This window comes from Drosophila mauritiana, chromosome 3R (genome assembly GCF_004382145.1).
Source record: "Drosophila mauritiana strain mau12 chromosome 3R, ASM438214v1, whole genome shotgun sequence".
Lineage (NCBI taxonomy): Eukaryota > Metazoa > Arthropoda > Insecta > Diptera > Drosophilidae > Drosophila > Drosophila mauritiana.
In genome coordinates, this window is record NC_046670.1 from 9,291,416 (window position 1) to 9,306,088 (window position 14,673).

The window sequence follows — 14,673 nt, forward strand, 5'->3', positions numbered from 1 at the left end:
GTACCAACCTTTTGACCCAGCATCAGCCTCCGATCCATGTGTCCAAATTCTAGCTGCATCCTGAGTATAGCTTAGCTTGCCGTGGGCTAGCTTCACTTGGGAAATACCAAAGCACTCGTTGTACAGTCTTGGTTTTCCCCTAGATTGCATGCTCTAAGCCGAGTATAAGCACATCTTGGCCTTACCTTTAACTATTTTGATCTCAAGTACTCTTTATATTTATCAGGCATGTCTCAGATTTCATTTTAAATCTTCAAAAAGGTTCCCACCATTATCCTGCCAATATTGACTACAATTAAACTATTTCAAATTAGTTTTCGGTTTTTATGTTTTTGATAACGTTAGTTAGTAGCCGAAATCCATAGTCACCAAAAGCATCCACCAATAAGCCACTCGAATTATCGAGATTTTACATTTTGGAATGTTCTCACATTATCAGCTTGTGCTTTTTTGGTTCTCTTTTCATTTGCAACTCTTCTGCTTTTTTTTTTGATTTCGCTTCGTAAAACTGAATCTGAATTATGTTAACAAGAAATTATGACACAGATTTCTTATTTTTTTATTGATTGGTTTTATTTGGAAACTCAATAACGAGCGTGTGCTACTCCTTAATCTTTCGTAGTTTCCTTACCCTAACCCCATTTGACCAAATTGTATTTGTAGTTTATCGTTTACCTTAGAATGTTGATTCCTATCACTTGCTAAATGCATCCACACAAAATACGTTTGTGCTCGCAATCTTTTGATACTCTTTTTTCGATCGACACTTGCGTCATGAACTCTTGAATGCCAACATTGGCTCATAATTCAAATCAACTTGACTCTCTCGTTCCGTCAGGTGACCAAGAGCAAGACCTGGAAGGATATTGCCGGACTCCTAGGCATCGGGGCGAGTAGCAGTGCGGCATACACACTGCGAAAGCACTACACCAAGAACCTATTGACCTTCGAGTGCCACTTCGATCGCGGTGACATCGATCCTCTGCCGATCATTCAGCAGGTGGAGGCGGGTAGCAAGAAGAAGACGGCCAAGGCTGCTTCGGTTCCTTCGCCAGGTAAGTGTTTATCAAGTGCACAGAACGCTTGCAGTCCTGCGCCGTTTTCCCCTAACACCCGATGCTTAATTTAAATTTTCTTTCCGTTTTTTTCGTTTTGTTTTTGCGTACGTACCACCCGCCCGACAACTCGCTCACAACTATTTCACACTTTCTGCTCGCCCCATCTCCAAAACGTCATCGAAAAAAACCAATCTACAAACCATTTGCAACCAATCGGTGGTGGACATTTGGATGCTGGAACTACGAACTCCACAGGCTCGTCGAACTCACAGGACTCGTTCCCGGCTCCGCCAGGTTCCGCACCAAACGCCGCGATCGATGGCTATCCCGGCTACCCGGGCGGCAGTCCGTATCCGGGAGCAAGTGGACCGCAGCCGGATTATGCGGCAGCGGGTCAGATGCAGCGTCCGCCCTCCCAAAACAACCCGCAGACTCCTCACCCCGGTAAGAATCAGTTTGGCAGTATCTTTGATAAGTATAAGGTCTATAGAGTGGCTTTAGATCGTTGACATTTGCTTGAAAGAGTGTACAAATCAATTAGCCAACCTATACTCATATTCCATTCACTAACTAAAATTGGAGCTATGTCAATTTGTACTTTTGTTAAAAGTATTACGGATCTTGCCACTCTAATACATATATTATTAACTTAATTTTGTTGTAATCAATTTGTGTTCTGGTATTTTTGTTTTGGATAATTACTAAATTGTTATCTGATAGATGATATGCTTATTCTGATAACTATTTCGCCTAATACCCTACTTTCTGTACATATATACGTGTAATTAGGTATACGATTCTTAATGTTTATGTTGATCAATCATTATTAATTTGATATGTGTATTTTGTTTATTCATTTTTATGTTTTTGTAACGTTTGTGTGGGCGCACTACTAAAATATATAACTCCACACCCACCACCAACCACCATCACAACAACGATGCTTCCATGTATCTCCACCACCAAAACAACAACAACCAAACAATTCATTTGTGTGATTCATTGACTCATTCATTTCGATTCATCCAAACCAAACCATCCAAATCGCCGCTTGCCGCCCCTCAGGCGCCGCCGCCACTGTTGCCGCCGGCGATAATATAAGCGTAAGCAATCCCTTCGAGGATCCCATAGCTGCCGGTGGCGGCCCGGGTTCGGGAACCGGTCCTGGCCCAGGTCAAGGCCCAGGTCCAGGTGCTGCATCCGGTGGTGCTGGAGCTGTTGGTGCTGTAGGCGGTGGCCCGCAACCACATCCACCGCCCCCACACTCACCGCACACAGCAGCCCAACAGGCGGCCGGCCAACACCAACAGCAGCATCCGCAGCACCAGCATCCTGGCCTGCCGGGGCCACCACCGCCGCAGCAGCAACAGGGGCAGCAGCCACCACCATCAGTGGGCGGTGGGCCACCACCAGCACCACAGCAACATGGGCCTGGTCAGGTGCCGCCGTCGCCTCAGCAGCATGTGCGCCCAGCCGCCGGAGCACCTTATCCGCCGGGTGGCTCCGGCTACCCAACGCCTGTGTCTAGAACGCCAGGTATACTCATGTTTTATTTTGCTCCCTCATCTCTTTCTTTATCCTATTTTCACATTTTGCCCTTCATCTGCCATCGATTTCGTTCGTCTTGTGTTGCTTTCTACTCAAACTTACTTTGGCTAATGACTAATTTTAACTAGTTCATAATGATTGCATGGCCTGTGCACCTAACACTTCTAAACTAAGCTACTACATTATAACATTTAAAGTATTTTCAGCCACTTTTTGTATCTTGTTATGTATTGATTCTTGGTTTTAACATGTAATCATTAAGTGCAAAACAACAAGTCCAAACTGTGGCCAACTTTAACTATTGATTGTTTAATTAACTATTATTTTAGTTCAAATTATGTTACTGTTTCCAAATTTGTATGCGAAATTTCCTTTAACAACTTATTAGTTTCAGACGGATGTTTCACATGTCAATTGGCCGTCTTTTCGTAACCGTTTTTATATTTCTCTTACACAAGCAATACTCGGCTTTCGTGGAACTGTTCTTATCATTATACCTTGTTTATGTATGATATTTGCAGGCTCACCCTACCCTTCACAGCCTGGAGCTTACGGGCAGTACGGCTCGAGCGATCAGTACAACGCCACTGGGCCACCCGGCCAGCCATTCGGACAGGGTCCAGGACAATATCCGCCGCAGAACCGAAACATGTACCCTCCCTACGGGCCGGAGGGGGAAGCGTGAGTGCACCCCAATTAACCCACTTCATACCCCTTCAACACACACACACACTCAACGACATCACATCCACATCCAGACCCCCACGTACACTCAACAACCTCTGTACTGTAGCTGCCCGATATAATCTCACTGGACTAAACTTGAGAGCTGTGATTTATCACTGAGAGGCATTACTAATTTCTGTTTTATGTTTTTTTCCAATTCTTCCACAGTCCTCCAACTGGTGCCAATCAGTACGGGCCCTACGGCAGCCGACCCTACAGCCAGCCTCCACCGGGAGGTCCTCAGCCGCCAGCGCAGACGGTTGCGGGTGGACCGCCGGCCGGCGGAGCTCCAGGAGCACCCCCCAGCAGCGCCTATCCCACGGGCAGGCCCTCCCAGCAGGACTACTATCAACCACCACCAGATCAAGTAAGTCCGGAATTCTTAAGAAATAACCAAACAGAATAAGCGTGCAGCTAACGTTTATCCATCTTTGAATATTTCTAACGCCTTTGTCTTTTTTTTTTTTTTGCAGAGTCCACAACCGCGAAGGCATCCCGATTTTATCAAAGACTCACAGCCCTATCCAGGCTACAATGCTAGGCCTCAAATTTATGGTAAGTCCTTTGCAGCATTGCGAGTATAGCGAATGAGCAATAATTGACTTCTTATTTTTAATCAGGTGCTTGGCAAAGCGGTACCCAGCAGTACCGGCCACAATACCCATCATCGCCTGCTCCACAAAACTGGGGAGGTGCTCCGCCACGCGGTGCTGCGCCTCCGCCAGGCGCACCACATGGACCGCCCATCCAGCAGCCGGCAGGAGTGGCTCAATGGGATCAGCACCGCTATCCGCCTCAACAAGGTCCTCCGCCGCCACCTCAGCAGCAACAGCAGCCTCAACAGCAACAGCAGCAACCGCCGTATCAGCAGGTGGCTGGACCTCCTGGGCAGCAGCCGCCTCAGGCGCCGCCACAGTGGGCACAGATGAACCCCGGGCAAACTGCGCAATCAGGAATAGCACCTCCGGGCTCACCACTTCGCCCGCCCTCGGGGCCAGGCCAGCAGAATAGGATGCCCGGAATGCCGGCACAGCAGCAACAGTCGCAACAACAAGGTGGAGTTCCGCAGCCACCGCCGCAACAGGCATCCCACGGCGGCGTTCCATCGCCAGGATTGCCTCAAGTGGGACCCGGTGGAATGGTTAAGCCACCTTACGCTATGCCACCGCCACCATCACAGGGTGTGGGTCAACAAGTCGGCCAGGGGCCACCCGGCGGCATGATGTCCCAAAAGCCACCGCCGATGCCGGGACAGGCAATGCAGCAACAGCCTTTGCAGCAGCAGCCTCCCCCGCACCAACACCCACATCCCCATCAGCATCCGCAGCACCAGCATCCGCACCAAATGCCGCCAAACCAGACTGCCCCCGGTGGATACGGTCCTCCAGGAATGCCCGGAGGTGGAGCGCAGCTGGTTAAGAAGGAGTTGATCTTTCCACATGACAGCGTGGAATCCACCACGCCTGTACTTTACCGAAGAAAGCGGCTCACGAAGGCGGACGTGTGCCCGGTGGATCCATGGCGTATATTCATGGCCATGCGATCTGGTCTGCTGACCGAGTGCACGTGGGCACTAGATGTGCTTAATGTGCTATTATTCGATGACTCAACAGTCCAGTTCTTTGGCATTTCAAACCTGCCCGGCCTGTTGACTCTGTTGCTTGAACACTTTCAGAAGAATCTCGCCGAGATGTTCGACGAACGGGAAAACGAGGAGCAGTCCGCTCTGCTGGCGGAAGATGCGGATGACGACGCGGACAGCGGCACAGTGATGTGCGAAAAGCTGCGGACCAGCGGACGGCAACCTCGATGTGTGCGCAGCATCAGCAGCTACAACCGCAGGCGGCATTATGAGAATATGGATCGCAGTGGCAAGAATGGAGCCGGCAATGGCAGCGACTCAGAAGACGCCGACGAGGGAATTGATTTGGGTCAAGTGCGAGTACAGCCTAATCCTGAGGAGCGCTCACTGCTGCTCTCCTTTACGCCCAACTACACGATGGTCACGCGAAAGGGTGTGCCAGTGCGCATACAGCCCGCCGAGAACGACATATTTGTGGACGAGCGCCAGAAGGCGTGGGACATAGACACCAACCGCCTGTATGAGCAGCTAGAACCCGTAGGCAGCGATGCCTGGACGTACGGGTTCACAGAGCCAGATCCCTTAGACGGCATTATTGACGTCTTCAAGTCGGAGATAGTTAACATTCCATTTGCACGCTACATCCGCTCTGACAAGAAGGGAAAAAAGCGAACGGAGTTGGCTTCCTCATCCAGGAAGTCAGAAATAAAGTCGGAGGAGAATAGTACCGAGGAACAGACGTTTAACAAGAAACGGCGATTGGTAAGCGGAGGCAGCAGCAGCAGTGGAGTCCACGCCGAAGGCAAGAAGTCCAAGCTGACGAGTGAGGAATTCGCCCAACCAAACGCCGAAGTCAAAAAGGAGCCAGGTACGGCGGACAGCGATTGTCGCCCCGTTGATATGGATATCGAAGCACCGCAACAACGTCTGACCAATGGTGTGGCACCCAGCTCCTCGACTCCCGCCATTTTCGATCCCCGGACGACTGCCAAAGATGAAGCGCGGGTGCTTCAGCGAAGGCGTGACTCCAGCTTTGAGGATGAGTGCTACACCCGAGATGAGGCGTCGCTGCACCTGGTCAGCGAGAGCCAAGACTCGTTAGCGCGGCGCTGCATCGCTCTCTCCAACATCTTCCGCAACCTGACATTTGTGCCCGGCAACGAGACGGTGCTGGCCAAGTCCACCAGATTTCTGGCGGTTCTTGGTCGACTGCTGCTCCTGAACCACGAACACTTGCGGCGCACACCGAAGACGCGTAACTACGATCGCGAGGAGGATACGGACTTCAGTGACTCGTGCAGTTCGCTGCAGGGCGAACGTGAATGGTGGTGGGACTATCTAATTACCATTCGGGAGAATATGCTGGTTGCCATGGCCAACATTGCTGGACACTTGGAGCTGTCGCGCTACGATGAGCTGATTGCCCGCCCCTTGATCGACGGCCTGCTGCACTGGGCCGTATGCCCGAGTGCTCATGGACAGGATCCGTTCCCGTCGTGCGGACCCAACAGTGTTCTCTCGCCACAACGACTGGCACTTGAGGCACTCTGCAAGCTGTGCGTGACGGACGCCAATGTTGACCTCGTCATTGCCACTCCACCATTCTCGCGACTGGAAAAGCTGTGCGCCGTGCTCACCCGACATCTGTGCCGCAACGAGGATCAGGTGCTGCGAGAGTTCTCTGTGAACCTGCTGCACTACCTTGCCGCTGCTGACAGCGCCATGGCTCGGACCGTGGCGCTTCAGTCTCCGTGCATCTCATACCTGGTGGCCTTCATTGAGCAGGCCGAACAGACGGCGCTAGGCGTGGCGAACCAGCACGGAATTAACTACCTGCGCGAGAATCCCGACTCGATGGGCACCAGCCTGGACATGCTGCGGAGAGCAGCCGGCACCCTGCTTCATCTGGCCAAGCATCCGGACAACCGGTCTCTGTTCATGCAACAAGAACAGCGGCTGCTTGGTCTGGTCATGTCGCACATCCTGGACCAACAGGTGGCTCTGATTATTTCGCGTGTTCTTTACCAAGTGTCGCGAGGAACAGGCCCAATTCACTCCGTGGAGTTCCGTCTGCTGCAGCAGCGGCAGCAACAACAGCTGCGACCTGGTCCTGCAGAGAAGCAAGCAGCCAGTGCAGGAGGAAGTGCGACAGTAAAAGCGGAGACTGCATCGACGGAAACGAGTTCCACTGAAGCGAAGCCCGCACCAGCAGCCACTACGGCAGTGGTCAACGATGAGAACAGCAACAGTAGCCAGCAGTTGCCGCCGGCAGCGACGTTCAACGACGTGAGCAACAGCAGCACCAACAGCAACAGCTGCGGTACGGCCAGCAGCAACCAGACGAACAACAGCACCACCAACAGCAGCCACAGTAGTAGTGCAATCAGCAGCCAATCGGCGATCACGGTAGCAGCTCCATCAGCAGCCGCAACAGGAGCACCATCAGCGACAGCAGCAGCGATTGCCAGCGATCAGCAGCAGGTGAGCAAGGCGGCTGCAGCTGCGGCCGCTGCTGCGGCTTTGAGCAATGCCAGTGCAGCCGCAGCAGCAGCTGCGGCGGCTGCAGCTGCTTCCGTTGGTCCGCCCACATCGTCGAGCGTGTCCGCCGGAGCAGCGGTCGCTCAACCAGCGGCACCTCCACCAACCAATGCAGGAACAACGACAGCCGTTGCGTAGTATACGACAATGATGCCAGCGTCCTACTACTGGCCACGAACCCCGCGAGGGGCAGTCGACTAAGCTGGAGTTCGGTGAAAGAACAGTGGGCCCAGGAGCAACTCCGAAATGCAAGAGCAGAAGATGATACCTGCATCCATGTGGGGTGGGCATGTAAATTTACTTAAGTATGGCGCCAAGGAGAGAGTCAAGGTGTGCGAGAACTCGTGTCCGAACTCCAAGGATACGTAAACGGAACTCAGCAGGTGCAGCGCCTGCAATGTATCTGCGATGGAATGGCTCGCCTATCCATCACTGTAACAGTCAATACAATAACAACTGTATATTTTTTCACTCAAATCTAAAAATAGTAAATATGATAACTAAACCTAAACCCTAAGCATTAAGAAATTGCAGCAGCGTAGTTATGATCATTCGAAAAGGAAACTGTTCGGAGCAGAACCACTGATACTAACCGATCGAGATATAGGATCGGGGATTATTATTGAGTCGAACGTGAAGATAAGAAACGGAGGATAACAAAGTTAAGAGCGAAATTCAAGCACACAGCATACTTATTGTACTAAATTTAATAAAAATGAAGCGACGAGCGAGGAGGAATAACTAACACATACATATGCATACGCACGCTACGGTTTATCGTATATTAAATATATATATAAATAAATGCATAAACTAACATTAAATTACATGAGAATGAATTGTGTATGTAAAGGGATGAATGCATACATACGTACATCTAGACATTGATATATAAATACATAGAGGATAGTTTTTAAATTCTACCACTTACTAATACCTACATAATACCACAATGTGCAGCATATGTACTCATAAACTGATCAAACTGAACGAACAGCGAAGTTCACGCGGAAATATTTAAAAGCAACACGTATATAAGGCAGATTATTGGATTCAATGTGGACTAGGTGTTGCAGAAGGACTAATCCTAAGAGATGACTAAAAACCATTGTACATACTTAACTATTATGTAAATTTCACTGTATTTTTGTTTTTACGCAATGTTACAAGGCACATGTAAGTGGCAGCACTGCATTTCGTATTATGTTTATGTGTATGATGTTGTATGATGTATGGATGGGCTGCGAAAATTCCAACTTCTTAGTTTTAATCGCATAACTCGGAGGCGAATCGAAATGAAATTAAGCGAGAGAAACAAGCAAACAGGCAAAATTGAAAAACCCACAGATGAAGGCAAGCAAACAATTTAAATTGAAATCAAATTAGGTGATATAATATATAAAAATACATAACATATACATACATAATTAATATAAACGAAACATGAAAAATCGAAAAAATGAAACCCTAATGCTGTAATCTTATGTTAACTGTATTATTTGCTGGAAGTGCTGCTGCTTCGTTTTATTTTATATTGAACTTACTTAAGGCGTAAATGACAAGATAAATAATTAGGTTTTTATCTTAATCTTAATTTAAAATATAAAACAAATAAAACCAAGAAAACAAAGCAAAACAAAACGCAACCATAAAATGCTATAAAACACAAAGCGAAGCAAATCGAACTAAAGCTGTAGAGAAGCACGCAAAAAGGACTAATAACACACATCCACACCCACACCCAAAATGCTTGGCGTTAGGAAACCAATAAACAATTAATGCAAAACCATACATGGGTGGGTGCACCAATTTGTATACTAAACTTTCTCACACATAATTAACGTGCTACATAAGAGAGATCGAACATGAACTGTCTCCAGATTCTGGCTTGAGCAAGTCTAGAGATCCTTCCGGTTTCCGGTGGAGATCCTCTGGATCCAGATGAACTGCAAGATATTGGGAGATAATAGGAACGTGCTGCTGTTGATACGTGTATTCGTGTAGTTGTTTGCAAACAAATATTATAACTCAGCATCTCGATATATAACGTGTAGTTATTAGTCTATAATTTGCTAGGATGTAAATGTATGTCCCTCAAACTTAATTTAATTATTTAATTAATATACATACATATATGATATACAATACAGCCTTTGTACTTGTCGTTTCTTATCGCGAATAAGGGATAAGGGAAAAATATTTTATGGTGTGGAAATACTTTTTAGAACTCAATTTGATTTTTTCTGTGCAAATCAGTTGGTCAGATTCATGAATCGTGTGGTATCGCTAAAAGCTATATTGCTTCTGTTCAGCGTAGGGGGCATTCACTGTTGAGCGGAAGATTATGATAAATGTATATTCGAGATAATATGCAATTGGGCACCTAAATACAATGTCAAGGTTTTGAAAAGTCTAGTAACAAGAAGTTGTTAGCCTGTTTTTTTTCAGCATTGAGGTAGCTGTTACCAGATTGGGAATTTGTGCATTGTAATTGTACTGCCAATTTGTTTAAATTTACAATTTCAAAAATCAATTTTAAAATAACGTACATTAATATTTAGAATTTTTTAGTTCCGGTATAAATTGGACTTGTTTAAGACAATACTTTTTCCATTTGTTGGTTGGCTAAAAGACATTCAACGGTGAAACAATTTTTTAATTTACAATTTGAATCGGTCAATGAAGAGTTTTAAAATTGTATAAATAGTTCTGCAATTATTTGAATACTATAATGTGTAAAAAAATAATAATCGGAAATAAGGTGTTTGAAAGTAAGGAGTTTCCCACAAAATATTTGATTTAAAAATTATATCGATATCGATACTTTTTTAAGATTATAAAATTCGAACAGCTTTATTACAGCAAGTTGGCAGGGAAATTTCTACGTCGATAGTTCCTCTCTTTTAATGTTCCATCCCTTAAATCCGGGCGATAAGTACAAGCACAACCGGCTGTGACATTTTTTGTAATTTTGCGGAGCGAATCGATTTTTGTATTGAAATCCGTTGGAAGCATGCTGTCGCTCAAAACGAAACTCGAGGTACTGGGTCATCCCGGTTTCACCGAAGTGGTGATAAGCGGTAAGTGTCCTAGTTTTCAGCCTGATGGGGCTATAAGTCATCCTTTTCTTTATTTCATTCCGTTCCGCAGATCGCAAGGAATTCGCCAACACAGTCCTATGGTTGGAGGACCAGAAGATCCGGCTTTACTCCATAGAGGATCGCTGTAAGCTGCGCAATGTCGACAACCCTGAGATCTGGAAGGAGGGCTACAAGAAGTACTGTGCCGATCTTAACATGCCGCCCCTGGAGACCCGCCAGGAGCAGCTGTCCTGGATTCTCAGCTATGCCGTGCGCCTGGACTTCCTCGATGATCCTGACCAGTTTGCCTCGATTAACAGCAAACAGGTGCCACCCCAAAGCAATGGCAAGCAGACCCAACAGAAGGTCCAGGCTATTTTCGAAGGAAATATTAATAGTAAGGTTTCATTTTACCCAATTTAACATTTAAGGAACTTTAAATTTATATAATAATCAGGTGAAGTACTAAAAGTATTAATTCTTTCTTCCCACCAGCTCAGGAAAAAGCGTTCGTGGATGCAGTCCGTCTGCTGGCCAGCAAACTGAATGTGCCCCACCACCCGAACCATCTGTTGCAGCTGGAGGCTATCGCTCGCGTGGTACACGAACGCCTCTCGCCCGCCGCCAAGGATCGCAAGCCGGTATTGGGCAAACCCTTCCCTTTCGACAAGGGAAACGACGTCGTCTCGTCCAACGACCCGGCCCTGGACCTGCCCATGCGCATCCTACGTCTTCTCCAGATCCAGAGCCTACGCGAGCTGCAGACACACATCAATGAGACCATTGTGGCGGTGCAGAACATCACGGCCAATCCAAAGACTGATACCAAGCTGGGGAAAGTGGGATTCTAGGCGATTAACAGTGAAGGACACAATTACAGAGGTCTACATGTAAATTTGTTGCTTCGAATGAAACAGAAGAGTTTTGAAATTGTATCTATAAAATATCCTTTAAAGCCAAGCAACAACATTTAGCAGAAATCAATAGATGTGCAACAGCCAAGCTATGAACAAGTAAACTCCTTTTGTAAAAGCTATAAAATAAGCATGCTCTAGATATTTTCTACAAACATATGTTTATTATTTATGATCCTGTTTTCAAAAGATGCAATATTATGTATGCCTATGTAATTTATTTATTTAAAATAAATCATAAATTTCATAAAACAAACAAGGTTATGTTTTCAATGATTTTGAATAGAAAAAATTCTTAAAAAAAAGGTTACAGCTATATTATTTTATTGCCACATGGTCGTACAAAAGAATAAATTAATCTTTATATAGCTAACGAGTCTACGATTATAATTCAAAACTAATTGAATTAACGTCTAGAAAAGAACTGATGATCAGTGCCAGTATTTTCCTGTTCCTTTGGCTCCACGGCGGTTGCCTTCAGGAATTTCGCGTCTGCCAGGCGGGCCACGCCCAGAACTCCAACGGCTGGGGCGAAGGAGAAAGGAGTAAACATAAAACCGGATTTAAGATCCCAAGTGGCTCACCTGCAGCTAAGCCTTTCATAGTGAAATTCTCCAGAGGTTTCGATCGCCTCTTTTTCGACTGTGCCAATAGGAAGGCACCGATTCCCAGGAGTCCAAAGCCACTGACCAGACGGCAGGCCAAGCAGTCCACCTCGTTGGAACCGTTGTCCTTGTTCCAAAAAGAAAGTCTACCGATCATTTTTTAAATTATTTCAATAATAACAATTTGGAAATGGATTTGGGAAGTAAGGCGACAACTATCGATATACCAAGTTTGACGCAGGGCTGCCAACTTGATTGGATAACAAAACTAGGTTTTGTTAATTCGATCAACAAATGGCTTATTGACCTTATATTCTAATAGAACTAGATTCCTATTATTGTTATATATGTTAACCACACTTTAAAAACTTTAAAATATATCAATAAGCTATCACCGTTTTAAATGTATTGTTATCGATAGACGTGCACAACAGATGTTAAGTTAAAAGCGGCCTAAAATATTTTTGTTTTCGGTTACTATTCCTAAAAAAAATGGAATTTCAGCGAAACGATGCTATGCTAATGGAAATTCTGCAGGATCGGAAAACAATTACCGGTTTCCTGGACTCCATTTTCGGCTTTCTGCGACGCAAGTAAAAGATTTTATCTCAAGATCCTTAACAAAACTGTAGACCCATTTCCCTTTTTAGCACCGATTTTTATCACACAAAACGCGATGAATCGGATAAAATAGGCTTTCCCAAAGGCGTGAGGGATCAGATTCTATATGGCGCAATGCAGCGCTACGATCCGGATTGCTTGCTCCAATCCCTGACCGCGGAAGGAGGTGCAGATTATGGGGAAACGGCTCCGCCTGCCGTCGAAGAAGTGGTTCTGGAAAGCGAAGATGTTCCTCAGGACGAGGAAATGAAACCCATAGAACGCCAGCCGCCACAAAAAGGGATAGAGCAGTCAAAGTTCTCCCCCAGCGACTACAAAAACGGAGATGTGTTCGAATCGCACTGCTGGTCACAAACCCTGAAGGAAGTGGAGGTGCAGGCTCTGCTTCCCAAGGATCATCAAACGGCGAAGAAGCTGCACATTTCTATTCAGGCCCAGCACATCAAAGTGAGCAGCAAGCATAGCCCAGAGACGGTCATCCTCAATGGAAACCTGAGCCAGCGGATTAAACACAACGAGGCGGTGTGGACAATTGACCAGAACCGATTGATCATAAGTTGTGGTAAATTCACCTTAAAAAACTTCATAGACCATTTTAATATATATATTCCCCAACTGTAGATAAAGCAAAGGAGCTCTGGTGGGAGCGGCTCTTCGAAGGTGATCCAGAAATCGATGCCAAGAAGATTGAATGCGAACGCTATATCAATGATTTGCCGGAGGAAACCCAGGCCACCATAGAAAAACTTAGGGTCCAGCAGTTGGCAGCAGACAAGCAACAAAACGAAATTCAGACATCAAGCCCCGACCCAGCTATAACCCTGGATCGCTTGAAAGCTGCCTGGGATGCCGAAGGTTCGCCGTTTAAAGGACAGCCCTTTGATCCTTCTATCGTTAGAATGACTTAAATTTTAAAATAAATAACTAAGCTAGCAATAGTAGTAGAATAGTAGTTTCGTTCTGAATAGGAAACGGAAATTGTTAGAAAAGTATTAATCAATACAAACTCATGTCAACTTACAACTAGATCTTAGTAAGAACACTCTGGAGATTAAGTTTACTGGGCCTTCAGTTCGAGTTTCTTGCGCTGCAGTTGAATCTTCTGATAGGCCACATCCTTCTGATCTGTGGACCAGGCCAGGTACATGTAGGTGGTCAGGAGCAAGGCCATGACTAGCCGATCCACACTCATCACATTCGTGGCGAACAGGATGACCGACAGGCCCACAAACGAGGGATGTCTCACATGGGCGTACAGATTGCGCAATTCCCCGGATTTGTAGCTGATGGGCGGTCCGTAGGCCTTCAGATCGTAGTAGGCTTGCTTAACGCCCAGCAGCTCTGGCAGATCCATCACCAAACTGCCGCCAAATATGACCACCCAGCAGATGCCATGGGTGATCACGAAGGTCCACCAAAGCGGAGCACTCTGCTCCACATCGATTTGCCACAGAACAATCGACTGTGCGGGCAGCCAGTTGACGATCAAATACTGAAATGTCCAAAGTTGCAGTTGGGAGCTATTTCTGTCCAATATATGTGGGTATACAAACATGTAAACAAAGCGATGACGTCAGGCTATAAATAGTGCGCTCCGCTCCCGACAAGCCCAACTTGGCCAGCAGCTTCTTGACCACGGCTGACTTGAGGAAGCTGTGTTGGAAGATGAATCCGATCAGGTAGAGGGTATCGAACACCACGGGTCCATAGGCGGTCTGCAGGCGCGACTTGTTGTCCAGTAAATTGAAAATCCAGGTGTGCGCCTTGGAAATCGAACGAGGCGTCGAGAGGAACATCATAAGGCGGCCAACCACGTACAGGGAGTACGCGAATGTGGCCAGGGATGCCAATAGCACTATGGACTTGGCAATCGATGTCATTCTTGTCAGAAAAATTGAGAAAATAGGTATTTATTTTGAGATAAAACAAATTCAATGAACGTTTGGGTGAGCTAATCAGTGCGACCATGGCACAGTCGCGATAAAATCTCCGGTGAAGAAT

At 46.5% G+C, this 14,673-nt stretch overlaps 5 protein-coding genes across 12 annotated transcripts in view; 3 read left to right on the forward strand and 2 right to left on the reverse strand.

The window, feature by feature from the left end:
* Positions 1 to 9,159, forward strand: part of LOC117145023 (trithorax group protein osa) — a 30,083-nt gene extending 20,924 nt beyond the window's left edge. For 5 of the 8 annotated variants that reach the window (XM_033310518.1, XM_033310516.1, XM_033310520.1 and 2 more), the window contains exons 10-16: positions 839 to 1,054; positions 1,274 to 1,502; positions 2,124 to 2,594; positions 3,128 to 3,287; positions 3,501 to 3,699; positions 3,806 to 3,887; positions 3,953 to 9,159. In XM_033310518.1, the coding sequence (XP_033166409.1) occupies positions 839 to 1,054; positions 1,274 to 1,502; positions 2,124 to 2,594; positions 3,128 to 3,287; positions 3,501 to 3,699; positions 3,806 to 3,887; positions 3,953 to 7,590 (4,995 nt within the window). In that variant the 3' untranslated portion in view covers positions 7,591 to 9,159. The remainder of the gene's footprint in view (positions 1 to 838; positions 1,055 to 1,273; positions 1,503 to 2,123; positions 2,595 to 3,127; positions 3,288 to 3,500; positions 3,700 to 3,805; positions 3,888 to 3,952) is intronic. The other 3 variants (XM_033310522.1, XM_033310523.1, XM_033310524.1) reach the window with 1 other exon arrangement.
* Positions 9,160 to 10,363: 1,204 nt separating this feature from the next.
* LOC117145650 (RNA transcription, translation and transport factor protein) lies at positions 10,364 to 11,484 on the forward strand. Its single transcript, XM_033311380.1, has 3 exons — positions 10,364 to 10,532; positions 10,603 to 10,929; positions 11,028 to 11,484. The coding sequence occupies exons 1-3, from the start codon at positions 10,466 to 10,468 to the stop codon at positions 11,381 to 11,383; spliced, it is 750 nt and encodes a 249-aa protein (XP_033167271.1). The 5' UTR covers positions 10,364 to 10,465; the 3' UTR covers positions 11,384 to 11,484.
* Positions 11,485 to 11,753: 269 nt separating this feature from the next.
* On the reverse strand, positions 11,754 to 12,286 carry LOC117145651. The gene is made up of 2 exons (XM_033311381.1): positions 12,031 to 12,286; positions 11,754 to 11,971 (listed from the first exon to the last, which is right to left on the reverse strand). Exons 1-2 carry the CDS (start codon positions 12,206 to 12,208, stop codon positions 11,853 to 11,855), a joined length of 297 nt encoding a protein of 98 aa, XP_033167272.1. The 5' UTR covers positions 12,209 to 12,286; the 3' UTR covers positions 11,754 to 11,852.
* A 170-nt stretch (positions 12,287 to 12,456) lies between these two features.
* LOC117145648 (nudC domain-containing protein 3) lies at positions 12,457 to 13,695 on the forward strand. The gene is made up of 3 exons (XM_033311377.1): positions 12,457 to 12,644; positions 12,702 to 13,234; positions 13,294 to 13,695. Exons 1-3 carry the CDS (start codon positions 12,544 to 12,546, stop codon positions 13,578 to 13,580), a joined length of 921 nt encoding a protein of 306 aa, XP_033167268.1. The 5' UTR covers positions 12,457 to 12,543; the 3' UTR covers positions 13,581 to 13,695.
* LOC117145649 (nurim homolog) lies at positions 13,620 to 14,651 on the reverse strand. The gene is made up of 2 exons (XM_033311378.1): positions 14,226 to 14,651; positions 13,620 to 14,164 (listed from the first exon to the last, which is right to left on the reverse strand). Exons 1-2 carry the CDS (start codon positions 14,550 to 14,552, stop codon positions 13,730 to 13,732), a joined length of 762 nt encoding a protein of 253 aa, XP_033167269.1. The 5' UTR covers positions 14,553 to 14,651; the 3' UTR covers positions 13,620 to 13,729.
* Between the last annotated feature and the right edge of the window lie 22 nt (positions 14,652 to 14,673).